This window comes from Dermacentor albipictus, chromosome 5 (genome assembly GCF_038994185.2).
Source record: "Dermacentor albipictus isolate Rhodes 1998 colony chromosome 5, USDA_Dalb.pri_finalv2, whole genome shotgun sequence".
Lineage (NCBI taxonomy): Eukaryota > Metazoa > Arthropoda > Arachnida > Ixodida > Ixodidae > Dermacentor > Dermacentor albipictus.
In genome coordinates this window covers 119,598,273-119,624,476 of record NC_091825.1, presented here as the reverse complement: position 1 = coordinate 119,624,476, position 26,204 = coordinate 119,598,273, and the positions used below count along the sequence as shown (strand labels likewise).

The window sequence follows — 26,204 nt, the reverse complement described above, 5'->3', positions numbered from 1 at the left end:
GTGGCGTTCTCTTCCGAAGGCGAGGCACGCCCCGCTGTCCCGAAGCTTGTACTACGGGTGTACGTGTATATATCACTGTAAGCGAATGTACACCCGCAAAAAAAGGGGCAAGGCGTGCAGAGACACGGACACAGGAGAAGTGGACAACAGGAACGTTCGTGTTGTCTACTTGTGTCCGTGTCTGCAGGCCTTGCCCCTTCTTTGCATCATGAATCCTTACCAACTATCTCAGCTTTCTGTCCTTCTAATTTACACCCTTGTGCTTTATTTTAAGGGCGCAATTTGGTTTACCGTGCACGGTGTTAGGCTAAATACCGCCCGACACTATAAGGTTGCGGGTTTCGAATTCACGGTCTCGCAGTGGCCGCATTCCGACGAAGGGAGGAACTGGATTCTTATATGTAAGTGAACGAGCCGTGATAAACTCGCCGGCGTTAATTCCTCGAATCTACCGTGCGCGCTGTAGCGTCTTTAATTTTACGGAGCTTGATTTGCGTCGCAGACAGTCACGCCTTAAGTGTTTGCCGTCGTCTGCAATAACAGAGTGCGGTGCGGACAAGTTGTGTATAGCTGGCTTTACTTCGGCTGTGTCCTACATTTCTGCATAAAGTTAGCCAATCAATGATAAAGAAATGAGGCGCTTACTACGTTTTCACCGATATTTTTTTTTTTCTCTGTATACTATAGGGTTTGGGAGAGCGTTAGGACCAGCCTGCTGCTCCAACCTGCAACAGTCCATAAAACCCGTTCTATAACGCCCAAGAATAAACAGCGAAAAGGACTTTCACCCCACAACTGTGACCGCCGGTTAGATATCCCTTGGTGTTAATACATGCGAGGAACGGCGCGGGAAGGCTTGCTTTTCTTTTCCCCTTCAGAATCCACAGCTCAGCTGTCACTATAAGAAAAGCATCCGGTTTCCATCCCCTCTTCCCACCTCTGTGTACACCCGACCGTGGGCTAATGAAGTAGATTCCCCCCTTAAACATCTTTAACCCTTTCGCTGTCGGACAAATCTGGCCGTGACGCACCCCCAGTGACGGCTTGGTTTCAGGGAACGAGCATACCAGGGAACTAACCGCGCGCAGGGAGGATGCGCTTTCAATCGCCCGCACAACGGAGAGATACATGACGTTGTCTGATCAAGAAGATAGAGTGAGACGGAAAAAGATTAAAACAAAGTTTGAGGGGCTTTACATTTACTGCAGCAAGCCGGAAGCGAAGGTGCGGCGAGAGAAGCAATCATGTGTCGATCTCTCTTCGGAGAGGCAACGGCGCGCGCCTCTGAACTTGACGCGCCGTAGCAGACGCACTAACAGAAAAAAAAAAAACCTTCAAGCCAGCGAAGATAGCAGAACAACCCTTGAACCTATAACCACACGCGCGCGACGCATGATCCAGCGAACGCGGAGCGACCGCGCCACTGAGCAAGGAGAGAGGGGGGAGGGGCAGTCGCACCGTACTCTTCAATACATGTATCAACACAGTGCTGGGCGAAAATACGAACTTGTAGAAATATTCTACAGATGGCGGGGCCAATCCAGGAACGCCAGCTTTGCGCTCAGGCGCGAAATTTTGAACGCACGATAGAGAACGTACCGGTACGTCAGTGACACTGAGGGGGCGGGAGCGCCATGACGTACCGGTACGTCCGTGACAGCGAAAGGGTTAATGATCTTACTTATACGCATCCGTTCGGTTTGTCGTCGACGGTTTAATAGACCTTCCCCCGCTCGGCATCGAAACAATCTCGTTGGCGGAAGTGAGGATTTTGGAGGGCGGCGCCGTTTTCGGCTTGCGACGAAGATGGATATGTAGATGTAAACGTCTACACAGCTCGCCTCCCGAACGGTTTATAACCACACACACACACACACACACACACACACACACACATATATATATACGTATGTTTGTTGGCTTCTCACGATATATATATATATATATATATATATATATATATATATATATATATATATATATATATATATATATATATATATCGTGAGAAGCCAACAAACATATATATATATATATATATATATATATATATATATATATATATGTATGTATGTGTGTGTGTGTGTGTGTGTGTGTGTGTGTGTGTGTGTGTGTGTGTGTGTGTGTGTGTGTGTGTGTGTGTGTGTGTGTGGTTATAAACCGTTCGGGAGGCGAGCTGTGTAGACGTTTACATCTACATATCCATCTTCGTCGCAAGCCGAAAACGGCGCCGCCCTCCAAAATCCTCACTTCCGCCAACGAGATTGTTTCGATGCCGAGCGGGGGAAGGTCTATTAAACCGTCGATGACAAATCCACTTTAATTTCCATTATTTATCGTTAATTTATTTCATTTATTAAGCACAAGTAATTTCCCCTATGTTGTCCTTGGTGTCAGTGTTCGTGGGCTTCTCATGATATGACTAATAAAAATCGGGCTCCTCGGCTAACCCCCTTCCTTCTCGTTTGTGTATATATATATATATATATATATATATATATATATATATATATATATATATATATATATATATATATATATATATATATATGAATGCGAAGACGTGGATGCGAAGACGTGGCATCGTCCCCCACCTGCGCCAAGTTGTTTAGTTGTTTTTTTATCCCCTCTCAATTCCATTAATTTATAACCTCATCATTTCAATTAGTAAGTACAAGTAATTTCCCCTGTGCTGCCCTTGGTATCTTTGTTTGTTGGCTTCTTACGATATATATATATATATATATATATATATATACACGCACTCCTTTGTCATCATCAACTCTGTACAGTGCATCGACGGCTATATGGCTCGTGTTCAGCCAATCGCCAACTATAGAGCCGGCTGCGTGTTCCGGAGAAGGGAGGAGGAGGCAATCGCCCATTGTACGCCACTAATAAAGAGAAACAAAAAAGTTGAACAGTATTAGTAAGTTATCCTTTTGCGACGCCAGAGAAGGCAACTCTTGCCGTGACAGCAAGCTAAGCTTGAAAAAATTCTCAAAAACGGAAAGACGTATATATTGGTGACGACGTCGCCTTGAAGCTCCAGCGCCGCCTTGCCGAGACTTCACGGACTTTACTGACGGCGTTTGCCCGCGGGAAAAGTTAATTTCCTTATCCGTAAAGAGGAACCAAAAGTATATAGCCGTCCTGAAAGACGCAGAGACTGTACTTTGCAAGTTTTGATAACTTTTACGGTGTCATGTAACTGCATAAATGCGAACAAACATTTCGAATTCCGTGATGGATTCCGGCGCGAAATTAACTAAAAGAACATTAAGTTTCGCGTTTCTTTTATACTCTTCTTCTCCGCTTCTCGCCGCAAATTAACGAATACATACTTGTGAAAGAATACCTTATCAACATAAACTGGCTTAGGCGTTTCTCTTTATGCGACCCTTTGCTTTAATTCTCGTCCGCTGTCGCGGTCCATAGCTATATCTTCGTTGCACGGCGTTTGTAAGACGGGACATTAGAGGTCATTAATTTTTACACGGAGCTAGCTTCGGGCAAACAACCCCACCTCTCCATTTCTCTCTCCCACTCTCGCCCGTGAGAGAGAAATTGATTACGCAGAGCCTTGTCCCTCGTTTCCCCGACGACGCGTTGTCTGTTGCTGTCTGTTTCCGCAGGAGACTCCGGAGGCGGAACGCGAGATTAGAGCCCGATTTCGAGCGGATACCTCAGCTCGCGCGGCTCTTATCTTTAGGAGCTGTCGAGACATGTCTCAACCATGCGTCATTCATTGCCCCCGAAATGTCCCTATAAAAATGTCTTCGATTTCCTCCTCGCGAGCGCGTTATCGCGTCCCTCTGTGTGGCTTGCGTATACGTATGGCGTTTACCTTGCGCGGTTTTTCTTTCGACGTCGTCTGCTCGCCTCGACGTCTGCTACCTCGAGCTATGTGAGTTGCAGACGTGTCGAAAGAACCTTGGGTCTGTTATCGCTTCCAGCATCTGCGCGCGGCATACCAGTGACACTGCTTAAAGCCGGATATATACACTATATACGAGAGACGACGGGTCAAAGCGAGAGGCGGTTTTACGGTTTCGTTGATGATCGGCTCCGAGGCCGGAATCTGTGGCCCAAGGGGCTGGAGGCGTGTTATAGTGCGCCGGTACCCTTATATACGGCTGTGTTTTTCACGGTGGCCAGGGGCCCCGTAGAATTGGAGATGACGAAAGCCGACTACAGCGGGCTGCTCCTGCACAGTATACACGGAAACAACACCACCACCAACAACAACAAAACTGCCGTATACAAAACGAGGACCCTGCCGCGCCTCCATAACTCGAGGTTTTGCAAACGGCTTCAACCATACAGCTTGAGATAACGCCAAGAAAAATGTCCTTTCATGACTCCTGTCTAGAAAGAAGTTCTTTAATACGGTATAGGAATATTCGTAAGAGCGGGCCAGCGGAGTTGTCTGACATACTATATATACACCGAATTCGACTGGCAATCAATGGAATATACAGCCTGCGCACACGCAAAGTTGTGCGAATTCCGTATACGGTAGTGCCTTTCGTCAGGTAATTCCATGCTCGGCCTGCAAATTGTTTCTTTTTTTTTAAGCGAAAGCATTACTGGCCGCGAACTTGCGATCTCGCCGTGGTGGTGTTCCGAGGAGGCACATGACGTCACAACGCGCGCCTCGCCGCGGATATTTCTCTCTCTCTCGCTCCCTAGTCACTACTGCACATGCGCCACTAGTAGCATGCACCGAGCCACAGGTGTTCCGCCGCCGCCGTTTGGTATGACGTCACACCGCGTTCCTCGCCGTTGCGCTCGCCTTCGCTCGCTTCGCCAGTGCGTCGCATGCCTGATAACATGTCGGAGGATTGAAAAGGAGAGCTCGCGTGCACCGCAACCATGCACAGTTGAGGCGACAGTATGGATGGCGACAATTCTGATAAGCAGGAGGCGGCCTGGAATGTACATCGGAAGGAGATGAAGAGGAAACGAATTTCGCCCAGGAAGCAGACGAACAGCGCGCCGAAAGACTGGCTAAACGCCGCAACATAGCTAGACAACCAGACTAACCTGGACTTGCAATCAAGATTAACCAAGGCTAACCATGCTATGCCTTAGCTTTCGCTACGTATATCCTGGCATAGCAGAGCTAAGTGACTGCCAATTTTTCTTACAGCGCGAGTTCATCTAACCCTTTAGCACTATATAAAATATATTGTATGCATGTGCCTCCCTTCACGCTCATTATGCTACTCTAACGGAGCGCTGCTTATCATGACCTGCGCGATACACATAATGTCCCCAACTCCGATGCTTCAGCTGAGGACCTCGTTCATAATATCCTATGTTAAGGTAGCCAAGCTCAAGTACCAGATGCGTTTGTGAAACAGGTGAGTGGCACGCGTGTCAAGGGTAAACACCCATTAAACGTCACTGCATTTTTTTATGCCATTGGCTATGACACACATTATATACTAATCAGTATTCAGATTCAGAAACACCAGTTCCTTCTTATTTATTTTATTTTATCTTATTTTGGCGTTAGGAAGTCACTGGAATGTCGCCGGGGAGCCACAAAAGAAAATTGGTTCGGTTCGGGATTTTTTTTTTTTTTGAAGACGTTTATTAAGACAATCGTAAAAAGCTTCCACCCCCCAGGAAGTGGATCCATCAGGGCGGCGGGAGGGATGAAGAAAAAGGTCACTTCTTACTGCCTCCTGTGAACAAGAGCGTGCTGGCAGGCCCTATGGGGAACAGCAAACCCAGCGTCACCTTCTGCTTCCTCTATAACCTATAATTAACCTTGTCCATCGTACGTCCCCTTCTTCTGCACACCCTTCTTCAACAGTGATTCTGCGTCGTGTTCGTCAAAGGCACTTTTGACTATAGCGGCATGCGCACCGCAGTCATGCCCTGTGAGGTCGCCGAGCTTGCGTATCTGTATTTGTGCCTGTTTATTTGCTTGCTTGTCTTTCTTTCTTTCTTTCTTTCTTTCTTTCTTTCTTTCTTTCTTTCTTTCTTTCTTTCTTTCTTTCTTTTATTTAAGTTTTGGTGTTATTTTTCATCATTCGCCGCAAATATCTCAAGCATGGCGCCAGACGTATCTGATTAAGCTCACCTATGTAACGCTAATTAAACTCCTGATTGACTGATGGGGTTCTTTAAAGTCCCAAAGAAATACAGGGCTAGTGAGGGGCCCCGTATAGTGTGCATCTGCGGATTAATTTTGACCCCCTATATATAGCTTTATTCAATGTGTGACCCAAAGCTTGCTATACGGGCGCTCTTCCATCCCGCGCTCTGTCGGGAGGCTTGCCTGTCAACCAATCTCTTTCTCTCTCTGTCTCTATTTTCACTGACCCACATACGGTCGCCACGTGGAAACCCCGCGACACCGGGCTCGGCGCTAGAACTCTCTTCAAACGCTCCCATTGCGTCTCTGTGTGGTCAGTGATGTGTCTCGACATTCCATGGTTAGTACACGACACTCTCTATCATGTACATACAAGCGCCGTGATGGCTGACCTGCTAGTGCACGACACTCTCTTATATCTATGAGCTCCGTGACGAGTGACCTGTTTTCGTGTAACCCAGCTTTCTCCGTACAGGAGGCGCGGCTGCAGCTTCGTCTATATTTTTTTCCCCGACGATACGTAGCAGAACGGTTGATGTCGTTGACTTATTAGTCTCTAAGTTATAGCATTTCTCTATATCAGTGACCTTTAGCGTGCTCAACGAAGACGCTTCGCAATGACCGCTGCATGAGTTGATGGGGGAGCGCTCCATTTTGGTTTGCGCAGTGGCCAGGGTTAGCAGAGAACACGTTCTATGCAAACGTGGGAGCAACCTCATTTTCGATCCTCAGTGTTGGGGATAAACCAGGGCAGTGAGGGCAGCGCACGGGGGCTGGCTTCGACCCGACAGCCTTTAGTGTGTGATGTACAACCCCCCCCCCCCCCCCCGCCTCACCCCCCCCCCCCCCCAATGGTCCCAGATTCACAATAGCATATATATAACCACCAAGTTCCGAGAATCGCCCGAGAGACTATGGCCTATATGCAGGGTGTAGCAGCTATCTTTAGCGAGATTTTTTTTTTAAATATGCGAATGCCACATGGTGGCTGGACAGAACCGAGGTAATTTTTTTTTTCATTCCGCCTACTTAGATAATTAGTCTTAATGATCAACTTCTCAAATATTATAATGAGATGAAAAGTGTCAATGAGAATATTGTATAGAGTGACATGAAAAACTCCCGATACAGCTTTCCGCTGCTTAATAGGTGCTACATAAAAGTGTTCCGCAGCTACATTCTCCTCAAACTCGAAGTCAAGCTTCAGCTATAGGAGCCTCCCATCTCAGTACATGTTAAAGGAGAAATCTTTTCTGTCGACAACCACTGCCCAAATTTGATGAGGTTTGTTGAATTTAACAGATAAAGTTAAAAACTTTTGACTGTTGGTAGCGATGTATTTTTATTTAGGTTGTCAGTTATTTTTATATGAAAATAGTCGAAAATCTCAGAAAACGAAACTATCAACTTTACAACTCTCTAACTTAGCAATGAAAAAAAGGATATCGCAATTCTCTGAATTGCATCTACCCGCCGTGGTTGCTCAGTGGCTATGGTGTTGGGCTGCTGATCACAAGGTCGCCGGATCGAATCCCGGCCACGGCGGCCGCATTTCGATGGGGGCGAAATGCGAAAACACCCGTGTGCTTAGATTTAGGTGCACGTTAAAGAACCCCAGGTGGTCAAAATTTCCGGAGTCCTCCACTACGGCGTGCCTCATAATCAGAAAGTGGTTTTGGCACGTAAAACCCCAAATATTATTATTATTAAATTGCATCTGAATAGCACATCCAAAGCGGACAAATTCGGTGCATTAAGCACGGCACCTAAGCGCATTACTAATATTGTGAGCGGCACTTTTGCGAAACCTCCGTAAAACCGTAAAAAAATTCACGTCAGACGCAAATTAACACATCAAATTTGTCAGCTTTGAATGTTCTGACTGAGAGCATTTCCAGAACTGGCGATATCGGTTCTTGGCGCAGAGTTGCAGATTCGTAAACTTCGCGCTTCTATTTTATTATTATACTTCATGCGGCGGCGTGAAATATTGGCGGAACTTATAAAGCTTTCTCTTAAGGACATAATCGCTTTTGAAGTCGGCTCTCACTATTACCGACTGGTATATATTACAAATGCAAAAAAGTATTTTTTGTTAATAAGCCACGCGCTCTATAGATGCGGAAGGCAACATCTCTTCCTATACGTGGAGAGAAATTGACCACTCCTCACGTTTCTTATCGCTTAAAAAAAAATGCTTTTCTTTGACGAAAGATGAAGACACATTGCCCGGCGGTATAGATGTGTATCACGTGACGTCAGGGACTCGGCTCTCACCATGCCACTACCCAAACATGGCGGCTATGATGACGTCAGTGAACCGTATATTATAAGGCACACGTTTTTTTTTTTTACTTTCTTACAAGGACTGTATTTTCACCGGCTTATCACTGTTATCGCTTTGTCGTTCGGCGCAACAGGAGCCTGTGGCGCAGTCATGCTGTCACGCTTCTTGTTTACGCCTCTTTTCGCCATACTATAGTACTCCAAGATGGCGGCCTAATGACGTCAATGCAAGCTATGTATAGGTTGGCACGTCCATTATATATATATATATATATATATATATATATATTAGTCATGTCATAAGCACATTTCAGATTTTAAATTTAAATTTTTTTAAATTTTAAATTTCACATTTCAGATTTTAAAACTGCCTGATGTTGCCACAGTTGAAGCTGTCTTTTGTAAAGTATATGCTAACAATTTCCGATATATCCTAGGTGCTATTTATAGGCCTCCCGGTTCCTCTGTCGCTGTCTTAGATGAAGTTAAGAAATATCTTTATTGCTACACGAAACCAGACGATAAGTTCATTTTAGCTGGAGATTTTAACTTACCAAACATAAACTGGGCTACTTTTTCTGTTCAATCTCCGCACGCTGTAGGAGATGCTCTGCTTGATATCATGTTTCATTTCGATCTCTTACAAATTGTGAAGAACCCTACTAGAATCCAACAAGATTCTTCATCAATATTGGATTTATTCTTGGTACGAGGCAATATCAAAGAAAACCTTTCATGTAATGTAGTGGCCGGTATTTCTGATCATCAAGCCGTAATCTTGGTAATAGAAGACATATTATTGGACCGAAGGGGTGATATTCAACACTTTCCGAATTTTGCCCGTGCTGACAATGAATCGATTATTGATATGTTAGATCTTCATTATTATAGTTTTCTGCACAGCACTTGTAGCGTGGATGACCTGTGGCTTGTTTTCAAAAATATTGTTCGTGATTGCATTCAGCGTTTTGTACCAGTGATATGCAAGAAGTCAGACAATCACAATCCTTGGATTACGCGAGAAACTTTGCAATTGCAGCGCAAGCTAAAGCGAATAAAGAAAAGAATAAAAAAATCAAGCTCAGCCTTTTTAGAGGCAAAAATTTATGAAGTTTCAGAGAAATTAAAACAATGCATTTTGAAAGATAAAGAAAAATACTACAATAAAAAACTTCCGGATTTTATGAAAACTGCACCTGAAAAGTTTTGGCGGTCAATTGCACCAGTTTCTCGTTCTACCGATGCATTTATTATAAATGGACAACATGTAAGTGACAATGTCCAGGTATCATCAGCATTTAATAACACCTTTAAGAAAGTTTTCACGAAAGATGACGGGCGTCTCCCACCCTTTAGCATGTCCCTTCCTTCCATGCCTGATATTATAATTTCTGAAGAGGGTGTTTTTAATCTATTATTAAAACTGGATATTAAGAAATCACCTGGACCAGATGATATTCCGAATGCCTTCCTTAAACAGTATGCAGAGTGGTGTTCAAAGTATTTGTGCGTCCTATTCACTCGATCATTGAAAGAAGGTGTTCTACCGTGTGATTGGAAAACTGCCAGAATTAAGCCTTTGCATAAAAGTGGAGAGAAGACGTGTATTGAAAATTATCGCCCTATTTCATTAACTTCGACAACGTGCAAATTATTAGAACACATCATTCATAAGCATCTAACTAATTTCCTCGACGAGCATAATGTACTGGCAGATGTTCAACACGGGTTCAGACGAGGGTATTCCACATGCACTCAACTGGTCGAAACAATCCATGATTTTGCGACAGCAATCAACGAAGGAAAACAAACTGATGTTATCTTTATGGACTTTCGAAAAGCTTTCGACAAGGTTTCGCACAAGAAACTACTTCATAAACTCAGTTTTATTATAAATAATAAACAGATATTAACATGGCTACAATCGTACCTATCTGATCGCCGTCAGTTTGTCGAACTGCATAAAACTTGCTCCAATTACGTTCCTGTCGATTCTGGTGTTCCCCAGGGATCCGTCCTCGGCCCCCTACTGTTTTTAATATTCATTAATGATATTCTTACGCCAACTGTCCGACGTGACCTACGAGATCGCCCCACTCGGTCAGCCTTCCGTGCCTCCCAACTTAACCAGTGATGTTGTTCACGTCACCAGGCTCAAGCCCTATGTCCCCCCAATAAGTGAGGCTGTTTAACTTGCACCGGGACGGAGCTCCCCCCACCGGGAGGGTGATGTTACGGTGAAGTGAAGGAAGACGTTGAATTGGACTAGAGAAAGACGAAGTCTGGCGGTTGCCTGAACGCCATATCCATCATTTGTAAATATAAGTTATTTTACACTCGTGGGCCTGCTTTCTTCCCGCAACAATATTGTTAAAAACCTGTCAGTACGTGTTAAGTTATATGCCGACGACTGCGTGCTGTATGAGAAAATAAGTTCGACTGATGATCAAATTAGGCTGAATAATGATTTTGCAAAAATAGTTTCTTGGTGTGAGAAGTGGCAAATGTCAATTAACTTTGAAAAAACCGTATTTATGAGAATAACACTTAAAAAGCTCCCTCTCCTATATAACTACACTGCTAATAATAATTTTCTTCACGAAGTCAAAGAATATAAGTATCTAGGTCTATGGATCTCTGATAACCTTTCTTGGACCAGGCATGTCGACTATGTTTCAGCAAACGCTCTCCGAAAGCTTTTTTTCTTACGACGCTCGCTCAAGCTAGCAACCCCTGGTACACGCCTCCTTGCCTACAACACTATTATTAGACCAATCTTAGAATATGCAGTAATTATCTGGGACCCTTTTACAAAGGTAAACATAAATAAACTTGAAAGAATCCAAAAGAAAGCAGTAAGGTTTATATATAACACATACGGGCGAGCATCAGTCAGTGACCTCCTCAAGAAAAGCGGTTTACCCTCTATTCCTAACAGAAATCGCATATGTCGCTTAAAGTTTTTCTATCAATTAATTAATAATAATCTCAAAGTTGACACCTCCAATATCCTTACCTATTCCTCGGGGTACCAAACTAGGAATCGCCATTCTCTTTCTATAACACCATTAAATCCGCGAGTTAATTGTTTTAAATATTCCTTTTTTCCAAGGACCATCACTGATTGGAATAACCTCACGGATGATGCTGTCAGACAGACATCATTACATTCATTTCAAGAGCATTTGAATTGATTGCTGTTAATTGACCTTGTCGCTGTATTCTCTTGCTGAATCTCTATGTGCAATTTTGTTTTCTTTGTGTCTGTAATTCTGTATCTCACACAATGTTTCCCACCTGCTATGATCTTGTGTACAAGATCGCAGTATTCATAAATAAATAAAATAAAATAATAAAATAAGAAGCCCACAAACATTGACACTAAGGACAACATAGGGGAAATTACTTGTGATTAATGAATCAAATAAAGCAACTATGAATTAATGGAAATTAAAGTGGATGAAAAAACAACTTGCCGCAGGTGGGAACCGAACCCACAACCTTCGCATTTCGCGTGCGATGCTGTACCAATTGAGCTACCGCGGCGCTATTTTCCCATCCACTTTCTTGGGTATTTATGTGTCCTAGTAGAACCCTGGGAGTGTTTCGGGACCCTCGGTTAACCCCCTTTCTTCTCGTTTACACACACACACACACACACACACACGTATATATATATATATATATATATATATATATATATATATATATATATATATATATATATATATATATATATATATATATACGTGTGTGTACACGAACAGCTGAGACGGCAAAGATACGCTCAAACAGCCTCCATGCATACAGTTCCACGCGTGCCTTCCGATATAAGTATTTTGCGTTATCGTATCCGAGTTATCTGCAAGAGGATTCGCGGCAACGCGGCGTTGCAACGTATATATACTGTACAACGGTTATAGCACGCGTGGACGTAACGAACGCGCGAGAAATCCGTGTATATGTAGGCACGACGGCTGCGAGCCAAGAATTGGCTGCATGCAAAGACGAGACGCCTCTTACCACGTCCACGCACGCAGCTTCACAACCGGCTCTCCCAAACCGGTAGCTAAAACAGCGCGTTGGCAGCGTCCTGTCCCTGTAGCTATATAAGTTAATCTCTCTTCCACTTCCACCGCGAGCTAGTTAGCGCGTGCGGCTATAGCACTCGGGTCACCGAGCACGTACTCGAAGAGATACTTAGTATACACGCACAGCACTCGGATGCGACTGGTCGCACAGCGACGGCATAAAGCACACTCGTCGGCGGAGGGCCACGCAGATTTGCCGAGATTACGCCGAGCGCGCGATGTAAGTTGAAACAGGCAACAAAGTATAACAACAAAATAAAATAAGCGTCTGCCGTGTGCATGGCGGAAGCCCGCGGCTCCTAATTGGTGGTGCTCGGCGCAGGCCCGCCACGGCGTTCACGCTCGGCAAATACAAAAGCTCGTAAAACTAGCTAGGCTTGAAAACTGAGGAGTCGCTCGTTCTCTCTCATTCTTCTTTCTTCTTCCTTTTGTTCGTTTTCTGACCTCTTAAAAGTATAAGACCCCCGGCATCCCTTTCGGTAAGCTTCGCCGGTGTACACCCTTCTTTCTCGTTAGCTTTTTAATAGCGATTGCGCGCGGCTTCTCGCGGCTTCTCCGTCGACTCCTGAGCGTCACGTCTTCAGCGTCTAACACCCCTCCCCCCCCCCCCCCTCCCAACCACACACACACCGTATATAAGCGTATACACACACGTCCGTGCTCCTCCGAAGCATCCTTGTATATATGCGGAAAGAAATATATACGTCCCGGTTCTAAACGTCCAGATTTAAAGAGATGGCGCGCCGGCCGCTTATCTCCGGATGTGATCTGGAATAAAAGAGTCCGCAGCAAAGCTTGGGAACGAGAGGAGGCACTGCGCGTTGGTCCCTTTTTTTCTCACGGCGCCGGTGGCCACTTCCTCACGTCAGCGCCTCGGTCCCCTCCCGCCGAGGAGGGCTTAATTCGCGCGACGTGGTCGCTGCGCTGCAGTGTATACGCGCCTCGATTACGCGTTGCTGTGTTTTGTTTCGTACAAAGTGGACGCGAACACACTGGTATGCACGCGCCGATAAAGCAAGAGGCCGCAGGAACGTACAGTCGCGGACAGAATATTATGGACCATGAAATCTAAGAAAAAGCTGAATATCTCTGCAACCTCACATAGAAGAACAAAAACTGGACGTACGTTTCTCAAACTACGCACTCGTTTGATACTTTTAGCGAACACGTTTATATACATGTTATTGGATGATTGGAAGGGAGGCGTGGAAATGTAAGACATGACGTGGTGATGACATGCGATTACGCAGAGAGCCAGAACATTGGCGTTTACTCGCACCCGTTGGCCCCGTGGCAAATTCGACTTCAGCTTCGATGAGCACGGTGGACGGAGTGCTTACGCACTACCATGTCTGCAGCTTCCGTGTAAGTAGTATACTGTACGCATTTTCTGACCCAAATAACTTTCAATCATCAATTTATTTCAATAAGACACTTGCGCTTGGCGGAGGGAGGCCCCAGAAGAATGAGGATGTGTGCTGCACTTGCGCATGCTTGCGTGCTGGTGCGACAGTCGCGGACAGAATATTACGGACCGTGAAATCTAAGAAAAAGCTGAATATCTCTGCAACCTCACAACGCACTCTGGTATTTGCATTTTGGCCCTCGACTATAGAATATTCCAACAACGTTGTCGTGGGCAGTCTTACTGGTTACTGCTACAGGCTGCTCGGGAATTGAACGTTTTCGGAGATCCCGTGGTCCAGTTTCTTCTGTCCGCGACTGTACTTTTGTAAAGGTAACACAAGCAGCCCCCCACCCTCCCCCCAAACATAGGACTGCGAGTGCAAACCCGAATGTGCATAACGAGGCACGCAAACGTGATCGCCCGTGCACGCGTATCTATACAGGGTGTCCAGGCTATAACTTTAGCCAGAGTTTAAAAAAAATATATATTAGACTTTTGCGCACACAAAGACAGGACGTAGAACGAAGAAGGAAGGCACAACATGCGCATGTTGTGTTTCCCTTCCTCGTTCTATACGTCCTGTCTTTGTGCGCCCAAAAGTCTAATAAGAACCGTGTACAACCAACTCGCCGAAAACGCAACGCTTTTGAACTGCATTTTTAAAGATATGCCGATGCCACTCCTAGGCGACGCGACCAAATACATGTTGCTGCCTGTTGTATGGAGTAAGTCACACTATTATTTGTATTCTGCCTAATTGCATAATTGGTTAAGATTAGTTAACCGACTTCTGAAGCAACGAAGTTAGACAAGAAATTGCAATTAGAAAGTTGCAGAGCGGTTCGCAAAACGCCTGAATAAACAGTTTCTGTCTTTCTATCTATTAAGTATTAGTGTTTTCCCGCTTACTGCATATGCGCGCGAAATTTTAAAAAGATACCGCGCGACAAGCTCGCTTGCGCGTTGTGATTGCAGCGCTCCCAGACGTTTCTCGTACGAACCCACATAGCACCTAGGAGTGCTGCCGCTTAAAAGGCGACAGGGCAGTAATGCAGGCGTTGGATGTGCGATTTAACCCGCCGTGGTTGCTCAGTGGCTATGGTGTTGGGCTGCTGAGCACGAGGTCGCGGGATCGAATCCCGGCCACGGCGGCCGCATTTCGATGGGGGCTAAATGCGAAAACACCCGTGTACTTAGATTTAGGTGCACGTTAAAGAACCCCAGGTGGTCAAAATTTCCGGAGTCCTCCACTACGGCGTGCCTCATAATCAGAAAGTGATTTTGGCACGTAAAACCCCATAATTTAATTTTTTTAAATGTGCGATTTACGCCACCGATGTGCTTCCCTCCCGGCGGTTTATGCATGATACCGATAAGCAGTCGCAGCGGCGCAGCACACCCGGCTAAATGTTATGTTCGTTTGTACGCGGAGCGTTTGGGAGCGCTGAGATCACGGCGCGCAAGCCGACATGTGACGTCTCATTTCTTTTCTTTCTCTTTTTTTGTATTTCGCAGGCATCTGCCTTAGGCGGAAAAACACTAACGCCTAACAGAAAGTTAGAAACTGTCTAATCGGACGTTTTGCAAAGCGCTCTACAATTTTCTCATTGGAATTTTTCGCCTAACTTGGTTGATGCCGAAGTCGGTTAATTACTCTTTACTAACCATGCAATTAAGCACAATAAAAAAAATAGTGTGACTTACTCCATACAACAGTCAGGAACATGCATTTAGAAGGTCGCGACACCTTAGAGTGCATCGGCGTATTGTTAGCTGGGACACCATGTACACATAGGGATGCATAGGATGCATAGGATCCATAGGATACATAGGATGCATAGGGATGCACAGGGATGTACACATAGGGAATATAGCTAAGCATGTCTCTTATATGTGCATGCATTCGGCGAGGACGAAACAGGCGGGCACGCGAACACGCAGAAGGACAGTAAAGGTCAAGCAGACGTATACGTCCTGCGATGAACACAAACACGCACGCATACGCACACACGCACACGGATGAAGCAAGGGCCTAGCACGTTCTCCCTGCATATATCAACAAGGAAGCAAGCGGCGCCCGGCATTGCACGCTATGGTCTCACACGGCCCTCGCCCTTGCCTCTGTTGAAGAACCCTTCCTTAGGCGAGTCCTTGTTGTCCTGCGCTGTTAATGGATCTCTCTCCCTCTCCGGTTCGTTTGACGGAATCACGCAATGTAATTCAAGCGGCGCATGTAACGTTAGAAACACAATGCGTTTAATATTACAAGCCCCCTCCCCAACCTCTCCAAAAGGAAAGAGAGAGTGTTGCGAAAGTTTGAGAGAGAGAGAGAGCAAGGACAGGAAAGGCAGGGAGGTCAACCAGACGAGCACCCGGTTTGCTACCCTGTATACACTGGGGGTGGAGGAAGCGGGAATAGAAAGAGGAAATGAGGGAGAGAGGGAGAACTGAGTGCGTGTGGGAGGATGCTGAGAGACACTATATAAACGGTCTCTTAATGGCTGCAAGAAGGGCAAGTTTTGTGTCGTTCACCCGCACCCGACGCGCAGGGTGACGATGGCATCCCGCACCTATACGTGTCCAACTGGCTATCGTTTTGGCTATCGGCTATCGTGCGAGTTTCGTGCCGGCATTTCCGGAAGTTTCCACGGCAACGTTTCGAACCGCGGGCTCCAACAAGAGAAATGTATATACGTATCAGCATCGCTGCTCGAGTGCTTCTTGGTCATGTGAGATTGTTGTTCGCATCGCTGCTTTAAGAGCGTCCTTGTAATCATGCGTTGTTAGTTTGACTTGTACGTGATAGCGCAACCTTGTTGTAACTGCGCTGTACATTGTTCTGTAGTCTTAGTTCGCAAGTGCATTTTGTATGTACCATATGTCCAAGAGCCAAGCAGTTTCCGCGGCTCCGTGTTTCTGCCCCAACATCTCCTTATATCATGTCAATAATAATAATAATAATAATAATAATAATAATAATAATAATAATAATAATAATAATAAAAGTTGTTAAATGCATGCCCATCATTGTGGCGGTGCATTCATTGTTGACGACTAGATTGCTCCAACTCCCACAGACTAGAATTTGCGGCGCTTCTAAGGTGCAGCCGCGTTTTTCTTTTCCATTTTCTGTCTTTCTTTCTTCTTTTTTTTTTCGCTTTCGGGGGCTATGTACGGGAACTGGCTGAAAGAACAAAAGAACAATCGCATTCTTTGACCTTCGAACACCTGAACTTGATCGTTTTTTTTTTCTTCGTTTTTATTATATCGGTTATTGATTCTTTACACTTTTATTACGTGGCCGTTCCATATCTTGACTTGGACACTCGAAGACGCACACAGCTGACGAGCACCAAGAGAGGCGTAACAGACACACAATCGTCGACCTGCATTTTACTGAAAAGAGCTGCGGCCATATTTACGGTCGCTGCTCGATACAGTAGACGCTAACGAGACCGGGCACAGCAGGCAAAGACAACGGGTATCGAACGAACAAAAAGTCACAAGAATGAAAAGATTACACAGACAGAGAGAGGGAGAGAGAGAGAAAAAGAAAGAAAAAGAGAGACAAACAGCTCCGTAGTCTGGGTCGTCCGTCGTATAGAGGAGGCTACGTTATAGGTCTTCCTATCGGGGAAGAGTCAAGGAGAGCACCGGATAACCAACCAGTCAATTCTTTGCGTTCTCTTTTCGTACAATTCCACTCACCCAATCTGAAGCGTCCAAGCGCAGCTTGACAGCGCAGAGCCTAACGCGTATCTAACTTTCCCATTAAAACTCTCTCTCTTTCCCACTGATCAAACTCCACTTAAAACGCCGGTCTCGTAGCGACTTCTACACCTAACGTCCACGCTAACGCCGCGGGAACCCATCGCGACAGCTGCGGCGGCCCGCGCGGTTTTCACTCGGTGCCCACAGCGGGAGCCGGGGAAGGGGTCTCGCGTTATGCACACCGCACGCGCGGCGCGACTTACGAGCGTCAGGCCCCTCCCCCGGGCTCGCCCCCCGAAGCAAGGCCCGGCTTGCGGATTGGACCCGCGCCGGCGCCTCGGGGCCCGAATGGGTAGAGGGCACCACCGCGGCAGCTGCCCCAGGCACGTGACTCCCTCTCTTTCCTTCCTTCCGCCGCGGCAATTGTTGTCGTAACAGTCGACCACCCTCGCCTCGCCGTAACCGCGCGCTCGCCGCCGCCGCCGCCGCCACCTCCTCTCCCCCGCCGTTCGACGATGAACGATGGTCCTGCCGCACGCTGTGTAGCGAGCACAGCGCGCGCCTGTGCTCTCTCTCTCTCTTATCCATAAGAGCCCTTCTGCCGCAGTCACGTGACCTGAGTGCCTCCCCCCCTCCACTAATGGTTCTCGCAGTGCCGTTTTAGAACGGCGATGGTTGAGACTGAAAAGGGTTGAGGGGGACACGTACGGTCTTACGTCGGTATATCGTTTTTCATTTTTCAATTTTCTTCTTATTTTTTTAAATCATGGTTTGGAGCCCTCATCGTCACTGGAATGAGCCGCCAAGAGATGTTATTCATTCGCAGGATTCCCTTAATTCTATAGAGGATATTTTCGCATGCGCCTCAGCATGGGAAACCATTTTTTGTCGGCGTCACGTGACCGGAGTGGCTCCACCGTGGTTCTCGCGGTAGAGTGGCGATGGTTGAGACTGAAAAGGGATGAGCGGGATACGCAAGGTCGTACTGGTGTCGGCATGTTCTTTCTTAATTTTCTTTTCTATTTTTCTTTTAATATAATCATGGTATGAAGTCGTCATCGTCACTGGAATGAGGTGCCAAGAGTTGTTATTCATTCGTAGGGTTGTGTAAATTTTTTAAAAGATATATTCTCATGCGCCGCAGCATGGGAGCCCATCTTGTGGGAGTCACGTGACCGAAGTTGCTCCACCGTGGTTTCCCGCACTACCGTTCTTGCCACTTTACAGAATATCGATGCTTGAGGCTTGGATGGAGGAGGGGGAGGGGAGGGGGCGTTTATAAGGACGTACCGGTGTCACAATAATGTTTTCTTAAATGTTTTTTAATACATTTATTATTATTTGGTCTGAAAACATATAGGAGACGAAAGGGCAAAGCAAGGGGCAAGCTGGCAAGTGCCCGGATACAGCAACGTATTTAATTCACTCTTTTCGCGTTTGTATATTTGCACTGCCTAACGTAATGCTTCCTACAGAGAGGCTTACCTGAACAATACGAGATTCTTGTATGTGTTTACACCCTTGTCTTTATATTTCGCTGTGTTATGAACTTCGTTACGTTACGCTTGTGCATATTTAGGAGCGTCTCCTATGGTTTGCTCAATTAATAAGGTTTATCTTTTCAATGCAGACTTCGTATGTAGTGTTTCTGTGGTATCTGAGTTCGCGTTGTTGGGGTGAGGGATCAGCTTTGCATTTCTTCTGAGCGTGTCTTGGCATAACCAGCTGTACAATCTGGCCTATTTTCCTATTTGTCTGCAGTTATTAAACAACAGTCAACGACCCGAGTTGAAGATTTCTAATAAATGCGATGGTTTTTATGAACGTTAACTTAAGATGGAGTCCCACGAGCTTTCACGAAGTGCAAAATCGTGGGTCTTTTGATTTACGTAACGCACATGTGTTGCGGTTTCGCTTAATGGGCGTGATACAAGAGAGAGAGAGAGAATGAAGAGGAAAGGCAGGGAGGTTAACCAGATATGAGACTCCGGTTTGCTACCCTACACTAGGGATGGGGGATAGGGGTTAGAAAGATGACAGACAGGAAAACGCAAAAAAAAAAACGAACGCGCACACATGGAGACACACACACAAAAGGCGTTCCAGTTAAAGTCGTTCACACAGGCCGGTAGATCGCAAGAAGCGCAAAAGCGCTTGCACGGCCTTCTTCTGTGACGGTAGGTCCTTTCGATGTTGCAGAATTATTTCTCACCATAGTATATAGTACCTCATTGTACCATAACATAATCACCCGCCACCTACCTATCCCTGTATTTCCCACTTCCCCTTTCCCCAGTGAGGAGTAGCAGGCTAGAGACACACTCTCCAGGCCCGACCTCTCCTGCTTTCTCTTCATTAAAATCTGCTCCTCCTCCTCCTCCCGCCGTTTACGGATTTCCGGACTGACAGAGCCGTGAACGGGACAAGCGAAGCCGATATAACGACATCTTCGCAAGCCTTGTCGAACCACAACGCGCTTCAAACATTCTTGTGTCGCCCGAATGAATGAAAACTCATAAAATGACTGAACGTTAACGATCACATCGTTACCAACGCTTTACACCATTAGTTAAGCGCAGAATATGATACGTCACTGCAGAATTAGCTTTGTGTGCTCTGCATGGTTAAACTCTGCGTCTCTAGATGTCGCTATCAGAGTTGTGCTTATATCGTCCAGTACGGACAAGCTATAGAACTCTGCAACGTGGCGAAGCGCATACAGTCAACAGCAAACGTCTACGGGTTGCGGTTTTCCCTTCAAATGCGAACTCCTGCACTGTTAAAGCATGACACTTCGTATTTAATGAATCAATGTGTATAGGTGGCGAAGGCTAGTACATGCTAGAACATTTAATTCGAGGTTGTGTGACCACGCTTCGCGAGAATTCAGCTTCTTGGTAGATCCTGCATGTATAGATGGCTACAACTTCCATCTAGCCTTTCTCGCGGCGAAGCAACCTTGTTGTGTCGCGTGTGGCTGGGAGTGGCGTTCACGAACGCATACTCCTACCGTATGGGAATGGCCGAGAGCCCGATGTGCGACTACTGTGGGTGCGAGGAGACCATCGAGCACCTATTGTGTACCTGCCCTCGCTACGATGCCCAACGCCTCTCTCTGCGGGCACCTTTACGCCGACTGTACTCGAGACGTTCACCGAGTCAAAGATACTCGGATCGTGGCCACACCCGTCACTGGCTCGAAAAGCGATTCGTGCACTAGTGCAGTAATTGAAGTGCGCCGGCTTAAGAGACCGTTTATAGTGTCCTTGTGCATGGTGTCCCTCCCACACGTACTCAGTGCTTACTCTCTCCCTTTCTTCCTCTTTCTATTCCCCTTTCCCCCACCCCCAGCGCCCCCAGCGTAGGGTAGCAAACCAGATGCTGTTCTGCTTGACCTCCCTGCCTTTCCTACCCTTGTTTTCTCCCCCCTGCAACCCGTAAACTTTTGCGGTTGACTGTACATGCGACAGACGGGAAGCAATGTTTACATTGACCTCCCCACGGTCACCCACGTGTATACTTGTGTGGAAGACGACGGTTATAAAAAAAAATTGCGGCAAACATTTTTCATGTCGTCAATCTTCTTTGCGCAGGATGGATTTTCGAGTCATTCGGCCCTCGACGGTGTCCCGGCAATGACGTCCCGGGTCCCGTTGTTCAGTGTCCAACTCTCATCACCACCATCGAGCCGCGGGCTGAATAGCAGCCGGTAGCAAGAGACGCGACTCGAGCTATAGGCAGGCATGAGAGCCGGCGCCGAGTTCGGGGTGCTCTAGGCTCCGTCGGCCACCCCACTGCGGCTGCAGACATTGGCACCAACGGTTGGGGGCCAGCAGCCATGTTCCAGAACCTGGCCATGCACCTGCCGTCGTACCAGGACGGCTCGAGCGCCGCTTCGGCGGCCTTCCTGCACCCGGGACCACCGGTGTACGTGCCGGGCACCAGGCCGCTGGTGCCCGTGCCGCACCAGTACATGCACCACCACCAGGCAAGGAGGACGCGACTTATACTTTAGTCAGAAAGCTGGGCTATAGCTGCAGCTGGTATGAGTATTTTTGCTTAGTTACAGCGATAAAAAAAGAAGGAAAACTGAAACGCACATGATTAAGGCAGGACGTACGCTGAACCTGCATTCGTTCTCAAAGTTGTGCGTTTTTTTTTTTCTTTTTCTGGGATGGATGGGGGATCTCTCTTTCTTTTCTTTCAGCGCTGTAAATATGTCAGATGACACTTTCCACGTTGCGTGTAATTATTCGCGCTATAGGCAATAACGTTGCCTTTTTTTTTTCTACTTCCAAGTTATATAAAGGGTTAGCGTAAAAATGATTCATTCGTTTTAAAAGGCTATATTTTCAAGATAAGCACGGGGAAGGCGGGAGATTGAAATTCAAGACGATGAGCAAATCGAGAACAAGGTGAAAGCAGGAGCCAACGTTTCGACAACTGGACTTGTCTTTCAGGAGCATTACACGTACGCATGTGAAAGATACATGAAAGGAACCACAAACTCACCAAGTTTATGCACCCTCTACAAATGTTCAATGTGTGCCCCTTTTGTGGCACGACACACGTCCGGACGATAATCGAGCTCATTCCATGCATTTTGTAGCATAGTTCTGTCAATTGTAAGCACTGCAGCACTGGTGCATTCTTTGAGCTCATATAAGGATTGCGGTAGTGGGGGTACGTAAACAAGGTCCTTAACGGTCCATATATATGTGCAAGTTTGGAACGTACATAAGAAAGACCTTCCTCACGCGTTTAGGCGTCACCTGGCGTTTCCGGATGGGTTAGGTTAAGTCAATGCGGGCAGCTTGATTTGAACCTCGCAACATAGACAGGTTTCTTGGGTTCGACACGCCAACTCGTATATACTTCGCCAGCGCATACGCAACTGCGCTCTTCAGTGGCGCACGCCCAGCGTTACCATGCGGTCAGCATCCCGCGTTCTTCCAACCTGTACTGCGTTTAACACTACAGTCGAACGCCACTACAACGAACGCCTCTTTTCAACGAAATGACCTGCATAACGAAGGAATAATTCTGTCCCGGCTTCATTGGGCGCTGACCGGTTCGCGATCTTGGCAACGAAGTGCACCTGTACTACGAATGACTTCGGAGGCCCCGAGGACTTTGTTATATATGCGGTAAACTGCAGCAGGCAACTCTGCGGAAGCTATGTATACGCGTATAGTGCGGTCAAAGTCCCACTCCTCGCGCTTGCAGTGCGGTTGTTGTTTATCTGTGACGCTTTCTACACGGAACAACTAATTGATATACCTTACTCATATTTGTTTCGCTTATTTTCAATGGCACGATATACATAAGACAAAAGTGGCACGTAAATACACAATCGGAGGTCTCGAAGTAAGCGGAAACGCACCACTTTGCTCGTTCAATGGCAAACACATAGGCCCAGATCTGCGACGCATCTTGTGCAACAAATACGCCACATCCTGCGACCCAGTAGTGCGAGACTCAATGTCACGTCGAATTACACGACGAATACCTATGGATTTATTTCATTTTCGATTTTTCTTCCGTCCTTCCTTCATATGAAAAAAAAAGAAACACACACACATTTTTTTTCCCGAAAATGGCAGCAGTGGCAAGCCTCTCTAATTATAGCTTGCTTGCTGTGTATGAAACATAGTATTTATAAGAGCGCCACACGTCCGCGTCGTCGTTTCGCGCCGCACGCACGCACGCACGCACACACACACACACACGCACACACACACACACACACATATATATGCGTACGTAACCGTAATATATACCGCTGCAGATGTCGTCCATGGGCAGCGTGGTCACCTCGTCCGCATCCTCCCCCGCGGCCCCGTCGGTGGCGGTGAGCTCGATGGCCGCGGCCTCGATGCCCCCGGCGCCCGTGTCGCCGGCCGTGGCGCCTCCCCCGCCCACGTCGTCGCCGGCCAGGGGCCACCACCACCACCACCATCACCACCACCACAACCCCGCGACGGCGCAGCCCTCGACGACGCACCACCAGCACCCGTCGACCGCCGCCGGCGCGATGCAGAGCCACAGCGCCCACCTGGGCGGCGTCTGGGGGCAGGCGGTGCGGGGGTCGCCCGACACGGCGGCGGCGGCGGCTGCGGCCGCAGCCGCGGCCGCGGCCCAGTACTCGAGCCCGGCGCCGGCGCACGGACACCTGGCCGCGCACCACGCGAGGTTCGCCTTCCAGGTGCGATGCGCATGTTGGTGTACTGCTAAAGGAATCGATGGCGGTATATACTTAAGGCGGGAGCTGCAGCTACGTGTAGTTGGAACTTCAAGGTATCGATGGCGGTATATACTTAAGGCGGGAGCTGCAGCTACGTGTAGTTGGAACTTAAAGGTATCGATGGCGGTATATACTTAAGGCGGGAGCTGCAGCTACGTGTAGTTTGAACTTAAAGGTGTCGATGGCGGTATATACTTAAGGCGGGAGCTGCAGCTACGTGTAGTTGGAACTTAAAGGAATCGATGGCGGTATATACTTAAGGCGGGAGCTACACCTACGTGTAGTTGGAACTTAAAGGAATCGATGGCGGTATATACTTAAGGCGGGAGCTGCAGCTACGTGTAGTTGGAACTTAAAGGTATCGATGGCGGTATATACTTAAGGCGGGAGCTGCAGCTACGTGTAGTTTGAACTTAAAGGTGTCGATGGCGGTATATACTTAAGGCGGGAGCTGCAGCTACGTGTAGTTGGAACTTCAAGGTATCGATGGCGGTATATACTTAAGGCGGGAGCTGCAGCTACGTGTAGTTGGAACTTAAAGGTATCGATGGCGGTATATACTTAAGGCGGGAGCTGCAGCTACGTGTAGTTTGAACTTAAAGGTGTCGATGGCGGTATATACTTAAGGCGGGAGCTGCAGCTACGTGTAGTTTGAACTTAAAGGTGTCGATGGCGGTATATACTTAAGGCGGGAGCTGCAGCTACGTGTAGTTTGAACTTAAAGGAATCGATGGCGGTATATACTTAAGGCGGGAGCTGCAGCTACGTGTAGTTTGAACTTAAAGGAATCGATGGCGGTATATACTTAAGGCGGGAGCTGCACCCTTATAAAAATTTCTAGCAACATTTTTTAGACAGTCTATAGACTTTTGTTACTAGAACCTACCAACAGTCAATTGAAATTCTACCAAATCTCTTTATACAATCCTACCAACTCTCTAGTAACATCCTAGAAACAATTGGCCACCAACTCCCAATAGAACCATGTTCATAGGATGTCTTTAAACTTCCTACTAATTTCCTATGAACATTTGTCTTTATACGCCCTAGTAACATTCTTTCAAAAGAGAAATGTTCATATATTTTCTGTTAAATTCCTACCAATCCCCTATTAACAAACTTTCTTTATACACCATATTAACATTCTTTCAAAAGAAAAATGTTCATATATTTTCTGTTGACTTCCTACCGATCCCCTATTAACAAGCTTTCTTTATACACTATATTAACATTCTTTCAAAAGAAAAATGTTCATATATTTTCTGTTGACTTCCTACCGATCCCCTATTAGCAAGCTTTGTTTATATGCCGTATTAACATTCTTCCAATTGAACAATGTTTGTAAACGTTCTGCCAACTTCCTACCAATCACCTATTAACATGTACATGTCTTTATACACCCTAGTAACATCTTATCAAGAATTGGATTCTATCAAGAATTGGACCCTATCAAGAATTGGCTACCGTACTTCAATTGAAGCATGTTCATAGATGGTCTGTAAACATTCTACTAACCGCCAACCAACACCAGTCTTTTGGCTCTTTAGAAACACTCTGGCAATATTTTACTTCCATGTCCTTATGTACTTGCTACTGACGTCTTGCTATCCCCCTAGTAACATTTGTCCCACATACGACCTAGTAGCATAGTGTAAAAATGTGTCAGTATGCGTGAACATGTTGGTAAAAGGCAGTATGAAACCCAGAAGGTACATGTACATGGAAAACAAATGCAAGTTTTCACTGAAAGAAGTTTATTCACACAAAAAATATTCACACAGAATTGTGAGAGTAGTAGAGAAATCAATAAAAATAATAAACATAATAATAACTTAGTTGATTACGGCATGGCAGCTGTCGCATAATCTCTAGGAAGCATCGATTATAATGTATTCTTTACATTCAGAGCTGATGTCCAGAATGTTTGCAGAATGAACCAACCCTGCACAGAAACAAGATGGTCACTGTTAACATCATGTTCAGGTTAGCGTATCACATACACAGAACAGCTTTTTAACAAGGTTCAGATGAATCCTAAAATTGTAACCGTCATCCCTGTTTACTTGCAGAGGAGATGGCAAGGATTGGGAACATATTGCAATGCATATCATTTGCTGCGTTGTATTTACTACATGTTATTAAAATTAGGAAAGTGCCCAGAATGTTTTCTATACCAATTATCTGCATAAATGAGTTACTCACTCAAAAAGTTAATTAAATGGTTTATTCATGGTGAAACTTGTAGCGCGCACAATAGACACGGACGCAGAGACGGTGGACACGCGAGCGCTTACTCACAGCTGGTTATTTTTGGAAGGACTGAACGTAAGAGCGCCAGCTAGCTGCACCGAGCAT

The 26,204-nt window shown here is 46.3% G+C and overlaps 1 protein-coding gene across 2 annotated transcripts in view; it reads left to right on the top strand.

Moving 5' to 3' along the window:
* LOC135916244 (transcription factor GATA-4-like) overlaps positions 1–26,204 on the top strand; it is a 206,220-nt gene that overhangs the window by 86,279 nt on the left and 93,737 nt on the right. For both annotated transcript variants that reach the window (XM_065449555.1, XM_065449557.1), the window contains exons 2-3: positions 21,199–21,593; positions 23,394–23,810. In XM_065449555.1, the coding sequence (XP_065305627.1) occupies positions 21,444–21,593; positions 23,394–23,810 (567 nt within the window). In that variant the 5' untranslated portion in view covers positions 21,199–21,443. The remainder of the gene's footprint in view (positions 1–21,198; positions 21,594–23,393; positions 23,811–26,204) is intronic.